This window comes from Brassica napus, chromosome C7, assembly GCF_020379485.1.
Source record: "Brassica napus cultivar Da-Ae chromosome C7, Da-Ae, whole genome shotgun sequence".
NCBI classification, from domain to species: Eukaryota; Viridiplantae; Streptophyta; class Magnoliopsida; order Brassicales; family Brassicaceae; genus Brassica; species Brassica napus.
In genome coordinates, this window is record NC_063450.1 from 26170690 (window position 1) to 26186434 (window position 15745).

A 15745-nucleotide genomic window follows, 5' to 3' on the forward strand; every position below is an offset into this window, starting at 1 on the left:
GCTCATGGCTACTTCTCATTCCATCAAATATTGGCTGGAGAATTAAAGGGTAGGGTAACTATCAAAATGATGTACATACTACACGAAAGGACGAGTAATGTTGCATGTCTTTTATAGATAATCCTAAAGTGAAATTTCTTGAATTATAAGTTACAAATCTTTAACTATATAATAAAAAAGGCAATTCTCCTAAATATATACCATTTTCAAGTTTTTATCGCAAAAATAAATCCTAGGGAAGAAAATGACAAAAATGTTTCATTTAATAGGTAAAAAAATCTTAATACCCTAAATATATAAATACAAATAAATAATAAATAAATATTTTTTTATAGTTATAAATCCGAACTTTTTTGAATTTTTTTTTGTAATTCGACATACTTTTGAAAAAAAAATTCAAATTTTTTTTCTCAAATTTTTAATATTTATTTTTTATTTTATAAAATTTTAAAATTTAATCCCAAATCTCCGCTCTTTAACTGTAAAACCTAAAGTTTGGATTAGTTAACCCTAAAGGTATACGTGTATATATACTTATTTAATGAAATATTTTGGTCATTTTGATCCTTAAGAGTCTATATTTGTGACAAAAACTTTTTTATTGCTATCCTAGTAGTGTATTTCTCTAATAGAAATCACAAATAGTATTATTCAAGTGGTGCTGAAGTTTTCTAAATTCTTTTTAGGCAAATTTGACAACCAGTTCATGCTAGTATTTGATCAGCATTACGTATAGAGATGGCAATTGAGTATGTGTACCGCAAGCTTGGCTCGAAAAAGACTCATGCGGAGCGGGTTTGGGCCGGTATTTTCTTAGGTCCATAAAAAAGTGGGCTTTGCAGGACTGGTTAAAAAGGGACTAGGCCGAAAGCGGGATTGGCCTTGGCGGTACCCCAAGACACACGTAATCCCGTAACAGTGTTTCAGTTTCGTCTCTTGGACTACTCACCGACAAAATACTCCAAGAAAATGACAATTCTGGAGACGATCCACTACCGTAGCTTCTCAAGATGTCATCGAGTCCAAACAAGATGGAATTGGTCATACTAAGGTTGATTTTCCAAAGACTCTTGTCCTTTTTTTCATTTTCAGGTGCTCTTTTTTTTATTTCATTGCGAGAAGTCTTAAGAAACTGAAAATGTTAAAGCTCTGATTCTTTGTTGTAATTTGTCTATCACCAGATTGAGAAACCTTTACAGAAACATGGTGGAAGGTTGGAGCACAATGAAACATATTGTGGTTCCTGCTTTGGTGCTGAAGCGGTAAACATCTTTAATTCAGTAGAGTAATAATATGCTCCTACATAGCTACATTTGATCTCAGACTTTCAATTGCACTTAAAAAAAATCTTCAATTAGTTTTGATTCATTTATATTTTACTCTTAGTTTCTTGTGGTGGTGAAATGTTTTGATCCTCTTTAGATGTTGTGGTTGTCATTATTTATAGACGGATGATACTTGTTGTAATTCATGTGATGAAGTTCGTGAAGCTTATCGAAAGAAAGGTTGGGCCCTCTCTGACCCTGAATCTATCGACCAGGTATACGCTACATAAACAACAATGTTATGTTGATCTTGTTACTTAGTTTGTGGTCTTCACATCTAGTTGTATAATATTCTCAGTGCAAAAGAGAAGGATATGTGCAAAAGTTGAAAGACGAAGAAGGTGAAGGCTGTAACGTTCACGGTTTCTTGGAAGTTAATAAAGTCGCTGGGAATTTTCATTTCGTTCCAGGACAAAGCTTTCATCAATCCGGTTTTCAATTTGGTGATCTTATATTCTTCCAGCAAGGCAACTACAATGTAAAGAGAAGCTCCCTTCTTGTTTCAGCTTCTCTTATATATATAGCTCATGTTTGGTTTGACTCCGTTGTATCTCTACACAGATTAGCCACAAGGTTAACAGGCTGGCCTTTGGAGACTTTTTCCCCGGTGTAGTGAACCCTCTAGATGGGTATAAACTTCTCTCTCTCCCAACCCATTACACACTCCTTTTATCGTCTTATCCTCTGAAACATTCTCTTGGTTCTCTCAGTGTGCAGTGGAATCAGGAGAAACAAAATGGCGTGTATCAATATTTCGTCAAGGTTTGACCCATCTCTATCGAGTTTAGCTTCTGCATACTATAGAAAATATTGAGTATAATGAAAAAGAAATGGGACTGGTGTTGTAGGTGGTACCAAGCATTTACACAGATGTTCATGGGCATACCATTCAGTCAAACCAGGTGAAGCTACATCTCCAAATCTCCGTTTAAACATTTTTAGCCTTTTTCAACTTTTTTGGTAAAAATGTTACAAGTTTGGTTTTTTTTTTTTTTTTGGGGGGGGGGGGGGGGGGGTGGGGTAAAGTTCTCTGTGACAGAACATTTCCAAAAAATGGAAGCAGGTCGAATGCAATCTCCGCCTGGTGTTTTCTTCTACTATGATCTTACGCCGATTAAGGTCCGTTTTGGAGTTTGGTTTCTTGTGTTAATCCTAAAGACATTCTAACTTTGATTGTTGTTTGTTTGATTTAGGTGATATTTGAGGAGCAGCATGTGGAGTTCTTGCACTTCCTAACAAATGTTTGTGCTATAGTAGGAGGTATCTTCACCGTATCAGGAATAGTTGATTCGTTCATATACCATGGACAAAGAGCAATTAAGAAGAAAATGGAGATTGGTAAATTCAACTGAGTTTGTTTGTCTTATTATTATTTTATATATATATATATTCTTCTCACTTTCTTGTTCAGAGACTGGTTAACCTTCAACGGGGGTTTTACAGTTAGACATTAGGTTTGATGATGAGTCTGGCAAACAATTCTATCTTTGGTTGACTTTGAAAGGAACTGAGAAAGTTTTACTTTACCTTATAAATTATTTTTCTTTTCTTCAGGCAAAGTTAAAAAAGGGTAATTTGATGATGTGTTGTTCTACTTGAGTTTGATATTCATTTAATACACAAAAATCTTAAACTTTTGTTTTCAACAGTTTAAACAAAATACATAATGTTCAAAAACACATACATAAAGCTTGATATTTTAGTTCATAGTTAAAATATGATACCGCATTCGTTGCCTTTCACTTAGTTTGATATTTTAGTTCATATAGTCAAAATAAAAGAGGCTTGATTATGAATCTACGCTTTTACTGGTATCATATTGAGTGTGCATCTTTAGAAACTCGATTGAAATACATACCTTGAGAAAAAAAAAATTCAAATATCATCAAGCTCTGCCATTAAACTTGGCAGCTAAAAAGTTAAGAATTTTACATTGCACATTTGCCAAAACATAACGTTGAAGTAATCATTCCAACACAAGGTGACATGAGGTTGACGCTCTTTTCCAACTCTTCCAGCAAGAAAAGTTGCTTTCTTCAACCGTCCAGCGTTCTGGAGGATGTATGTGGCCCACTTGTTTCTCATCTTCTCGTTCCCATTCGTATTCTGTCCACATGAATGTCTCAAGATGGAACAACAAACATTCTGGTACACGTTTCGTCTGATTCCATTCCCATTCCACCGGAAAATAATCACAAAATAACTGACAACAACACAATTAATATGATATTATTAGATCATCAGAATATATGAAATAACTTGTTGCAATTGCTTACGCTGATGAGCTTGAGTTTTTGCAATTTAGGAGAGCTATCGAGCATTAACCAAAGATTCCCCACATTTAGTTCATTTACATGTAGCTCCAAAGATACCAGCTGATAAAAGATAGGATACTTGATCTGTGGACGGATAAAAAACATTGTTAAACAATGTGGCAGATAAAAATTAAATTAATTTTTTTTTACCGTAAAGGGTAAATCTAAGGAGACACTTGGCTGAAGTTAGAGATGCAAGAATGTTCTCATTCTTCACATGAGGAACGTCAACGATCTTTGCTTCCACCAGCTCTGGCGCATTCTCCATCAGACAGAAGTCACCAGAAATGATGCAATCCATGTTTAAGTATTTCAAAGATGGTGTATTAATCACATAGCCTCCTTCATGTGAGCCACCGCCACAATAATCCTCTTCTATGGTTAGCCTCTGTAATGAAGGCACCGCAATAGTGTAGGTCACGACATCGTAGTTCATAATTCGTGTCACATACAAATCTTGAAGCCTAGGGCAGCCAGAGAAAAGGTTGGAAACAGATGCTTCATCTATGAATATTATATTACGTCGTAAAGATACAGCTCTCTAAGTGCATTTAAACAGACCCGAGAAGGAAACTCTAAATGAACGTCATACATGAGCTTCAGTGTATGGAGTGTATTGTTATAGCTACACAATACACTAGGAAACCTGAATGCCTCCTCTAGATCCTCACGGAGGTGATACAACGCTAATTTACGCACATGGTGCGAAAAACCAATTCCAACCAATATTCCAATATCAACAGGACCGTATCTTCAATGTTCAAAGACAGACTTTCCAGAAATGGAGCTTTATATAAAATCAGCGACCTGTAAACATCCTCTGAAGACACCATGGACGTTGTACAATCAAAGTTGAGATTTGGCACCATCTTCCAAAGATATCTCCACCGTTTAGACAAAACACTCGTGGCTATGAGCTCTTTTGTTCGAAGTGAAGACAATATATGCACAAGCAAAACTTCAGGTAACTCACTGATCCTGTCCTCGTTTTCATTTCCTAAGCTATCAAAAACCAAAATAAAATATATCAGTTTTAGGTCTCTAACGAAATTAGGGTTGAACATAGAAAGGCATTCAGACAAAAAAAAAAAGAAACAGAGAAACGAAACATACCATTGTTGTTGTTCCATTGTCGTTGAGACAACAGTACAGTTTTGAGAGTACTACTTGAGATTTATGACTTCCCAGTGCAAACGCATGAATACGGGTAATGCTTAAATAATGATAATGTTGACGATTCAGCTTCATGACTATTCAATTGTGTTGATAGTTGATGTCTCGAGTTTTAACCCGATTATCTAACTGCAAGTGCACAGTAAAGTACGCAGTAGTAATACGGGATCGAATCCACAGGGACCGATGATCACACGTAGAGTTGCAGACAAGTTAATAGCTACAGCGAATCAAAATATATTTTTGATGGTTTTTATTTAATTTTCTCTAGTGTCACAAAGCATAAACAAGCATGTAAAAAGATGATTTAAACGATTTGAAAACTATTTTAAAACAAACGTTGGGCATTGGGAATTCTCAGGGATTTCTTTTTAATCAAGATACAATTAATGGAAGACACAGGGATATATTAAGAACCGTCTAGAACTCAAACACGATATTAGAATTAACCTACTTCCGTAGCGCTAATTCTCTATGTTATAGAAATCTCCACACTAACTTCCGCTGGGTTTCAAATTCTAAACAAGCATTAAGAACAGGTTCAATATGTTCACAAAGCGCAATAACATCAACTTCCGAGGGTTAAGGACACTTTGCTCATCTAAAGTATTTTCGGAAGTTCAAACAATCACTTTCGGTGCATCAAACAATCTGAAATCATGAACTAAGTGATCAATTCAGTTCAAGCAGTAAGAAATCCATTAGATGAAAAACCAAAACGTAATCCCTTAGTCTACACACGTTTTATGGATCAAAACATCAAGAAATCCCCTATGAGAACCCCTAAACCCAACTAGATGACTACTCACACATAACTAAGCAAGAACAAAACGATTTTGATGAAGAAAACATGATAAGATTGTATTAAAACAGAGTAAAGGTTCAGAAGATCTTCTCCAAATGGTTTTGAGATGAACTCCTTTACAAATCTTCACAAATCACACCAAAACAAATACAAAACACTCAAATCTTCTCTCTAGAACTTGTAAATCTCCTCCTTGGTCGCCTATGGTCTTTTCTGGGTCTCAAAGGTCGAGTTCTTTTCTGAATTATTGAGGGGAGTGGGTAAAAAGGAGTGAAAAGCTCGTTTGTGCGTGTGGAGCCCGTAGAGCCTGAGATCGGTCGATCCACATAGACCGGATCGGTCGATCTAGTGCATGAAAGTCTGAGATCGGTCGATCCACATTGAACGGATCGGTCGATCCCACGTCCTGTGCGATCATTACTTCATTCGGTCCATCGTTCGGTCTATCTTGCTTCTGAATAAATCCCGAATGCGTTCTTTTCTTTCAAGCTATCTAGTAACCTGCATATTACACTTAAGAACACCAAAACGCATCAAATAGACCAAAACATTAATTAAAACCGACCATTTAATTGCTCCAAAACGAGTTTAAAACCGTTAAAAACACGGAATATCAACTCCCCCAGACTTGAATCTTTGCTTGTCCTCAAGTAAAGAGGATTAAAATTTGGGAGCTCAGCTCACTAACCCTCAGTAGACCTTACCTTGTGATTTCGCTAACCACTTGAATCAGAGACTGTCAAGGCTTTCATTCCAAATCCCTACCAAGACCTCGCAAACCTTCCCATATTTCAGACCTGCAAGTCTCAGTTTCAAGTAATCAACTCTTTACATTCATTAAAAAGGGCGTGACCTTTCCACCAAAGATATCTCCATCAGGTATAACGGGCTCGGTGTATGGGAGGCTGTTTTAGTGTTTAATTAGGTGAGGCTCAAGTGTTTGTGGGTATCAGCGATAACAAAAAAAATGCAAAACATTATGCAAAATCGCTGGAGAGACCGAGTATATTGATAACCATGTTTTCGAACTGCTCAAGTCTCAAATGATCAAAACCCAACAAATCTCAAACTCTAACCCCAAATTTAAACAAAGCATCATCTCTAGTACATAAAATAAAAATAAAATGTCTAAATCAAATATACTGAATGAGATATAAACATGAACTCTTTTTTTTTTTTTTTTGGACCGATTACTTGCAAATGTTTTGTGGTAATCGATCGAATCATATTCTTTTTTTTTTTTTTTTTTTTTTTTTTTTTTTTTTTTGAAGACAACATATACAAACCGAAATCGAATATATACACTGCGATGCAATCACACACTTACAACACCCAATTTTTCCATTTACACCTCTAGACACACAGGTCCGTGTCTAACCACCTAAATGTTCCGATCCTACCTAAGCAGTCGGATGAACCATGTCTACCCTAATCTCTCCATTGTTTTTGCACATGTATGCACATATAATCAGTGTGTAAGAATGCATGGAGATGAAATAAAAGGGTACGGTGTAGGTGTGGTACCAAACTATTGATGAGTCTGGCCATTCAGGATTATTAAAGAGTGGTAAAATGTGGTAAAGAAAATCCTGAATGTGTATATGGTGTACCGTTTCCTGATGTTGATTCCTGGTCAAAAGAAATTAAATTCATTAATGGTCAAAAATATTTGAGTCGATTACAATTCACCGAGACTTGATAAAAGATTTAAGGAGAGGTTGCTTGGTCAAGTAGTTCCTCGGTTTGTCTGCGCTAACAGTCCTGAAAAATGGTCAATATGAAATGTAATACACAACACACAAGGAAATAGTCTAATAATCATCACAGGGTCTGAGAAAAATCCGATAAACTAAGAAAATAAAAGAAATAAAAGCAATATGGTACATAAGTAGCATCCTCCCCCAGACTTACTTCACACCGTCTCGGTGTGAAAATAATTCCAAGAGAGATTACCGATCAGGCGTTGCGGTCAGTACGCCTCTTGGAGCGCCTCTCCAAGGCTCCATCATCATCAGAGTCCTCCGCTGCCTCAGGTCCAGCAGCGGTGTCGTGAGCGCCTGAGTCGTCATCGCTATCTCCAGAAACAGCTGGCTGTGATGCGCATCCCTTCTTAATGTTGCAGATTCCCTTCCACATCTTCAGCAGTATGGAGTTGTTGGTTTGATGGCTCTTGATCGACCAAGCGTTGATCTCAGCAGCGGATGCAGTAGCGGGAGGTGCTGGTGGCAGCATATACGGAGTGAAATCCGTGGGGAAAAGACTTTCCTCATCTTCAGGTTCCTCCTCTATATCATCATGTGGTGTCTGCTGGTGTGTCGATGATGATGCGACTCCTTTCTTCTTCAGTGTCGCGGGTCTGGTGCAGAGAGATGCAGGCGGTGGTAGAAATATGATAGCACCTGGATCAGTCAGCTCGGTGATGGCGGTATCGGGTAGCTTGACAAATTGCTCTCTCCCTTGTTGGTTCTGGAACTGGTAGATATGAGGGGCGGACTTGTCGATGCTTCCTCGCCAAGGGCCGGTGAGGTAGTGGCTGCTAATGAGTGCTCTCATGTCGAAAAAGTTCTGATACATCCCCTTCTTATCCACCACTCTGTCAACAGGTGGAAGAAACACTCCACAATGCCTTAAGATCTGTGTGATAACCGCTCCAAACCCACATCTCTTCGTATCTGAAACTTTGAAGTACGCAAGCTTCTCCGCGATCACAGCTCCTATGTTTATGTCCTTCCCGCTAACATAGGTAATGTCCGCGCCTTGAGGCCATAGGTGCCCAGCCCCGATGAACAGAAGAGCTAGCTCATCTTTTGTCACTGCAGCGGGTTCCGTCTTCCCATAGATGACACTGCTGATCACTCTCACCGCATATCGCAGAACAGGGCTACGCATTCTCGCTTGCTTGGCCTCTCGAGAGATGAAGTTTCCTGAAGCGATGAATGTCCAGAAATCATTGTGTTCCGGGAAGTCAGGAACACAAGATTGACGTCCTTTCTCGAACCCAAAGACGTCGCACAGCTGAAAGATGGTCATGGAGTAGAACTGCCTGTTCACAACGAAGGAGAACATCGCCTTATCAGCAACTGGGTTGTCCTCGTCAGGATGGTAGAGGCGGGCTGATGCGAGGAACTGCCTGGTCAAATCAGCATAGCAATCACAGTGAAGATCGAAGATGTATCCCAGGCCAATCTTCGCGAACAAGGCTTCAATATCCTCGGTTATCCCCAATGCATCTGTAGTGTCTCTGTGAGCGAAGCGCGACGGACATATTTCCACTCCCCTCATCTGCTCATAGAAATCATCATCATGTATATCCCACTGCTGGGTTATCTCTCGATTCGCAGGATGAGACCTATCCGTCTTTCGGAACCTGTCCTTTGTGCTGAGCCTAGCAGTCTGTACCGAGGAATCCCCACGCTCACTCTGCTTCTTCTGTCTCTTAGGCATTATCTGCAAAATTAATTCATCAAAACCCAAGTAAGAGACATATAGAAAAACACTCTTATATAATCATTTCTGATCAACCTCCTAAACATGTAAAAATTTAGCACACATCTCTTCTCTAAACTCAAATAACACATCACACTCCATTCCAATTTTCGTTTTTCAATTAAACTAGAAAATTAATTTTTTTTTTTTTTTTTTTTTTTTTTTTTTTTTTTTTTTTTGGGGCAAAATCGCAATTCATCCTACAAATTGGCAATCTAGGTAACCCATGAGTATAATCATCACAAATAAACCATCGTAGATGCTATTCCATTTAGAATTCGGAGATTCCCCTAAATTCAACCCTAGGGCGATTTTTGATTCTAAAATTAGAGAGTCATACCTGTGTCTTGATGAAAACTGATGGTAGAAATGGATAGAGCTTGAAAAACTAATGAGTTTAGCACCAAGAATTACAAAAATCGGTTGAGATATGATGAAAATCGATTTGCATGTTCTTTAGAGGTTTGAGAGAGTTTGAGAGGAGAGGAAGATGAAATTATGAGTGTTTTGATCTGATTTTCGCGAGTGGATGTTTGTATGGGTGTTTTCCGGTTTAAATTGAGTGAAATCAAACCGGACATGCCTTACCTTGGATCGACCGATCTAATACGTATGGATCGACCGATCTTTGACTTGGATCGACGGCTCTTAGTGTACTGGATCGATCGATCTATGCCTGATCGTGATACATGCCTAAAAATCATCTAAAAACACAACCAAAAATCAATTCACACAAGAAAATATAATCACAAAAGAGAAAGAAAATCAAACCATGTGGGTTGCCTCCCAGTCAGCGCTTGTTTAAAGTCGCGAGCCTGACTATTTTGTTGTCCTTAGGCGAGATCGGGTTCCGTTAAAGGAATGTTGGTTCCTTCTTCGGGTTTTGCATCTGTGAAGTAAGGTTTTAGCCTCTGCCCATTGACGGTGAATTTCCTCCCATTGTCTTCCAAGACAACAGCTCCATAAGGTCTAACCTCTGTGATGGTGAAAGGTCCGGACCAACGAGACTTAAGCTTTCCAGGAAATAGCTTGAGTCTAGAGTTGAACAGAAGGACTTTGTCTCCAGCAGCGAAGTCTCTCGGGATTATCTTTCTGTCATGCCATGCCTTAGTTCTTTCCTTGTAGATTTTGGTGTTCTCATAGGCGTTCAACCGAATCTCGTCCAGCTCGTTCAACTGAACCATCCTCCTTTCTGCTGCGGTTTTAATGTCGAAGTTCATCAACTTCGTTGCCCAAAAACCACTGTACTCCAATTCCACAGGTAGGTGACAAGACTTTCCATAGACCAGATTAAAAGGAGTGGTGCCCAAGGGAGTCTTGTAGGCGGTTCTATACGCCCATAAGGCGTCATCAAGCTTCACAGCCCAGTCTTTCCTTGTTTTGCCTACAGCCTTCTCCAAAATTCCCTTGATTTCTCGGTTCGATATTTCAACCTGCCCACTTGTCTGAGGATGATAAGGTGTAGCTACCTTATGCTTTACTCCATGTTTCTTCAGCAGTTTATCGAACGTCTTGTTGATGAAGTGAGAGCCTCCATCACTAATAACCACTCTCGGGATCCCGAATCTTGGAAAAATGACTGTCTTGAACATTTTCTTGACAACACTAGAGTCATTTGTCTTGCTGGCTACTGCTTCCACCCACTTGGAGACATAATCAACCGCAACCAAGATGTACTCATTTCCATAAGAAGATGGGAAAGGGCCCATAAAATCAATTCCCCATACATCAAAAACTTCAACTTCAAGGATGAAATTTTGGGGCATCTCATTTCTCTTACTGATGTTACCCTTCCGCTGACATGCATCACACTTTGAGACAAACTCATGGGCGTCTCTGAAAAGTGTAGGCCACCAGTAACCAGCCTGCAGGACCTTAGAAACCGTCTTGAATGTTGCAAAATGGCCTGCGTATTCTGAACTGTGGCAGTGGAAAAGAATCCCTTGCATCTCATTCTCCAGAACGCATCTCCTGAATAAACCATCTGAGCATCTCTTGTAGAGGAAGGGATCATCCCAGTAATAGTGGTTCACATCTCTCATGAACTTCTTCCTCTCATATCCCTTCAGGTTCGGTGGTTCAATTCCAGCACATAGGTAGTTTGCAAAGTCTGCAAACCATGGGAGATCATCCTGAATTTGTCTCATGGCACAGCAATCAGCCTGATCCAAATACTCATCCTCCAGCAAGGTGATCACATAGACATTCTCCTCGGGTAATGTATCATCCAGTGGTGTTTCAGCTTCCACTCTCATTCGGGAAAGATGATCTGCCACTCCATTTTCTGCTCCTCTCTTGTCTCTGATCTCAATATCAAACTCCTGTAGGAGTAAGATCCACCTTAAGAGTCTCGGTTTAGCATCTTTTTTCGTCATCAGGTACTTCAAGGCTGCATGATCTGTGTGCACAATTACTTTCGAGCCCACCAAATAGGACCTGAACTTCTCGAAAGCATAAACTACTGCCAGCAACTCCTTCTCAGTGGTAGCATACTTGATTTGAGCATCATCAAGCGTTCGGCTGGCATAATAGATCACATGGAGTTTCTTGTCTTTTCTCTGCCCCAAAACAGCTCCAATCGCGTAATCACTTGCGTCACACATTATTTCAAATGGCAAGTCCCAATCTGGTGGCTGCACAATGGGAGCACTGACTAGAGACTTCTTGAGAATCTGAAACGCAGCGAGGCAGTCAGCATCAAAAACAAACTTCGCTTCTTTGCACAGCAGACGGGTGAGTGGCCTCGCTATCATAGAGAAGTCTTTGATAAACCTCCTGTAGAAACCGGCATGTCCCAGAAAACTCCGAATATCCCTCACTGTCCTGGGAGGCTGTAGGCTGGTCATAACTTCAATCTTTGCTTTGTCAACCTCGATACCCTGCTCTGATATCCTGTGACCCAAAACAATGCCATCTTTCACCATGAAATGACACTTCTCCCAATTTAACACCAAGTTCTTCTCCTCACATCTTTCCAGCACCTTGCACAGATTAGCAAGGCAGTCGCTAAATGAAGAACCGTAGACTGAGAAATCGTCCATAAAAACCTCCATAATGTCCTCAATAAGATCAGTAAAGATCGACATCATGCATCTCTGGAAAGTGGCAGGAGCATTGCACAATCCGAAGGGCATTCTCCTGTAGGCAAAAGTACCGTATGGACAGGTGAATGTTGTCTTCTCTTGGTCGTCTGGATGAATGGGTATCTGAAAGAACCCGGAGTAGCCATCGAGAAAACAGTAGTAGGGGTGGTTGGCTAGTCTTTCCAGCATCTGGTCAATGAAAGGAAGTGGGAAGTGGTCCTTCCTTGTGGCTGAGTTTAGCTTCCTGTAGTCAATGCACATCCTATGCCCTGTGACTGTTCTGGTAGGAATCAGCTCAGCCTTCTCATTTGTGATGACAGTGATGCCACCCTTCTTAGGAACCACATGAACCGGGCTCACCCAAGTGCTGTCTGAAATTGGGTAGATCACCCCTGCACTCAACAGCTTTAGAATCTCCTTTTTCACAACTTCCATCAGTTTGGGATTCAGTCTTCGCTGGTGCTCTATGGACGTCTTTGACTCATCCTCCAAGTGAATCTTGTGCATGCAAAGATCTGGAGAAATACCTGTAATATCATCCAAAGAGTACCCCAATGCTTTTCTATACTTTCGCAATTTTGAAAGAAGCAAAGCGGTCTCCACATTATTCAGGTTAGCACAAATAATAACAGGATATGTGGAATTCGGTCCCAAGAATGCATACCTCAGCCCAGCTGGGAGGGCTTTAAGTTCCACCTTTGGAGCATTCTCCTCACTCCAATCTGGTTGGGAGGATGACGGTTTGACGGTTTTATCGGTGCCTGAGTCTTCAAGGCTGACATAGGCGACATGCTTCTCAATCGGTGAGGCTGAATCCAAAATCTCAGAAAATCCAACCACTTCTTGGTTCATGAACCCGAACTCACTCTCCCTTTGGGTCAATGCGACTTGTAGAGGATCATCAGTGTGCAACTCTTCATCCATTTCCTCCACCAGTTCAGTCAATGTATCAACCCAGAAAGTCTGTCCATCAATAGTCGGATTTTTCAGCACCTTCTCCACATTGTATCTCATCGCCATGTCTCCTAGACGTAAGTCTATATGCCCATTCTGTACATCAATCATGGCTCCAGCAGTAGCTAAAAACGGTCTGCCCAAAATGAGAGGATCTTTAGGTTCCTCTTCCAGCTCCAGAACTACAAAATCGGTAAGCACGTATCCCTTTCCAACACCAACAGGGATGTTCTCTAGTACACCGACTGGTCTTCGCACTGATCGGTCAGCAAGGACCAAGGAGATCCTTGTAGGTTTGTAGTTCGTCATGCCTAGCCTCTCAGAGACAGAGAAAGGCATTAGGCTCACTCCTGAACCCAGATCGCAGAGACTCTTCTCAAAAGTAAGTGATCCAATGCGGCATGGTAGAACAAATGCTCCGGGATCTTCACGCTTTTTAGGCATGACATTTTGTAGAACTGCGCTACACTCCTCATTGAGCATCAACACACCCCGCTCTAGGCTCATCTTATCGGTAAGAATCTCCTTCATGTACCTTTTAAGAGAAGGTACCATCTTCACCGCTTCAACGAATGGCAATCTCACATGTAACTCCCCAACAAGGTTCTTTAGCTTCTCGTACTCACGTTCTTTGATCTTCTGCCTTGGTCTGGATGGGTATGGAGCCTTAGGAACATAAGCAGGAGGCGCCACATACACCTCTTCAGGTTCAGAGGAATTTGGCTTTGTCGACACGGGATCGGTCGATCCAGATGGACCGGATCGGTCGATCTCCTTCCCCTTGGATCGGTCGATCTGTTCTTGAGATCGGTCGATCTCTTTCTCTTTCGATTCCTCAATCGTTTTTCCACTCCTAAGTGTTATAGCATTCACAAACTCCTTGGGATTCGTCTCTGACTTCCCTGGTAGAAATCCAGGTGCTGTTCTGCTGCTGGAGGCGGTTTGAGCAACTTGCTTTTCCAAAACTTTCAAATGGGTGTTCAAAGCTTCAAACTTCCCATTAAGCTCTCCATACATGTTATCCACCTTGGTGTTTATCTCTGCAGTGCTATTCTTCTGACCTTCTAGCACCATTTGCAGCATCTTCTTAATTTCGTTATCCTGAGAAGGCTGTGACGAAGAGGCATTTCCTTGATTCTGATAGTTGTTGTACTGCTGCCTTTGCTGAAATCCTGAGTTGCCCGAGTTGTTCCCCTGATATTGATTTCTGTTCTGAAATCCTTGGTTGAACACACTCTGGTTCTGATTCTGGTTCTGCCTGTTTCCTGCCTGAGGGTAGGACTGATGTTGTGGATTCTCCACATTGTTGCTCCGGTAAGACAGATTATTTTGCTGATTTTGATTCCACCCAAGGTTCTGATTGTAGCCTCTGTTGTAGTTTCCTTGACCACCAATGTAGTTCACATCAGCCTGCATATCACTTGAATCATCACCAACAGCTTCTTGTGAGGAACGATAGCCTTGCTCCTCCACAAATTTCACAGATTTCTGATCTCTCTTGAGAAGCATCTCAATCTTGGCATTCAACTCATCTATCTTCTTGGATTCATAACCAACACCCTTCTGGCTGGTATCAAACCTTGACTTGCGGTTTGCTTTGCTGGATGACAGGTTGTTCAACAAGGTGTAAGCTTCTTCAACAGTCTTGGTCATGAAATCACCATTACTTGCTGTGTCCATGGCATCTTGACTCTCTTCATGAACTCCATTATAGAAAATGTTCAGCAAACTCACATCAGTGTAGCCATGGTGAGGGCAGTCCTGTGTGTACTCCTTGAAACGCTCCCAAGCCTCATGAAAGCTTTCTGAATCAAGTTGCTGAAAGCTTCCAATTCTGCTTCTCAGATATGTGGACCTTGACTTGGTGAAGAAATGCTGTAGAAAAGCAGCTCTTGTCTCTTCCCATGTAGTAAGAGATCCTGGAGGGATGGACTTTAACCATCTGATAGCTTTATCAGCTAAGGAAAACGGGAACAACCTGCATTTCAAAGCGCCTTGAGGAACTCCATTATGTCTGCTGGTGTCACAGACTCGCTCAAAATGCTCCAAGTGATACATCGGGTCCTCAGACGGGTTTCCATGAAACGGATTTTTCTCCACCAAATTAATGAGACCAGTCTTGATCTCAAAGTCTCTTCTCTCAATGGGAGGTGGGCGAATCCCAGAACGATCGGCATAGAATGCATCTGGTGTATCATAATGTGCAAGCGTCATCCTAGGCATGCCATAGTCTCCAGCCTGTTGTCTTGCAGCTACACCAGCCTGCTGATTATCACCAGCATTGTTGCCTTCTCGTTCATTTACAGGAATTGGATTTTGCGGGTTGTCCTGAAATTGGTCTTCTTGGTGTTCAGCCATTTCAACCTCTTCAGCGGACTCAAGTCTTTTCTTTTTCACTTGTCTCTCTAGGCGGCCGAGCTCTAACTCCAAAGGTATTAAATTCGATGATCCTTTGCTTCTAGTATGAAATCCGCTCATTCACCTGAAAACACAAACAGAAAGAGAAAGACAGAAACATTAGACAAAATAAAGAAAATGCTATAGTCTTAAACTGATCATTAACTCTAGGGTGACCAAATGGTCCCCGGCAACGGCGCCAAAAAC

The 15745-nt window shown here is 40.8% G+C and overlaps 2 protein-coding genes, 1 non-coding gene and 1 pseudogene across 3 annotated transcripts; 2 read left to right on the forward strand and 2 right to left on the reverse strand.

The window, feature by feature from the left end:
- The first annotated feature begins 738 nt into the window (after positions 1–738).
- LOC111213536 (endoplasmic reticulum-Golgi intermediate compartment protein 3-like) lies at positions 739–2884 on the forward strand. Its single transcript, XM_048764106.1, has 10 exons — positions 739–749; positions 985–1051; positions 1182–1262; positions 1448–1540; positions 1624–1803; positions 1887–1954; positions 2036–2087; positions 2174–2227; positions 2352–2444; positions 2519–2884. Exons 1-10 carry the CDS (start codon positions 739–741, stop codon positions 2675–2677), a joined length of 858 nt encoding a protein of 285 aa, XP_048620063.1. The 3' UTR covers positions 2678–2884.
- A 352-nt stretch (positions 2885–3236) lies between these two features.
- On the reverse strand, positions 3237–4941 carry LOC111213538 (annotated as a pseudogene).
- A 2307-nt stretch (positions 4942–7248) lies between these two features.
- LOC125589976 lies at positions 7249–9621 on the reverse strand. The gene is made up of 2 exons (XM_048762729.1): positions 9445–9621; positions 7249–9065 (listed from the first exon to the last, which is right to left on the reverse strand). Exon 2 carries the CDS (start codon positions 9060–9062, stop codon positions 7575–7577), a length of 1488 nt encoding a protein of 495 aa, XP_048618686.1. The 5' UTR covers positions 9063–9065; positions 9445–9621; the 3' UTR covers positions 7249–7574.
- A 5261-nt stretch (positions 9622–14882) lies between these two features.
- On the forward strand, positions 14883–14989 carry LOC125590889. Its single transcript, XR_007326891.1, has one exon. It is a non-coding gene; the product is annotated as a small nucleolar RNA R71 (small nucleolar RNA).
- Positions 14990–15745: the final 756 nt, after the last annotated feature.

Coding starts and splice junctions, on each gene's coding strand:
- LOC111213536 (XM_048764106.1), top strand. Junction 1,052..1,181: donor ATGGAATTGGTCATACTAAG/GTTGATTTTCCA, acceptor GTCTATCACCAG/ATTGAGAAACCTTTACAGAA. Junction 1,541..1,623: donor ACCCTGAATCTATCGACCAG/GTATACGCTACA, acceptor TAATATTCTCAG/TGCAAAAGAGAAGGATATGT.
- LOC125589976 (XM_048762729.1), bottom strand. CDS start 9,062: ATGCCTAAGAGACAGAAGAAGCAGAGTGAGCGTGGGGATTCCTCGGTA.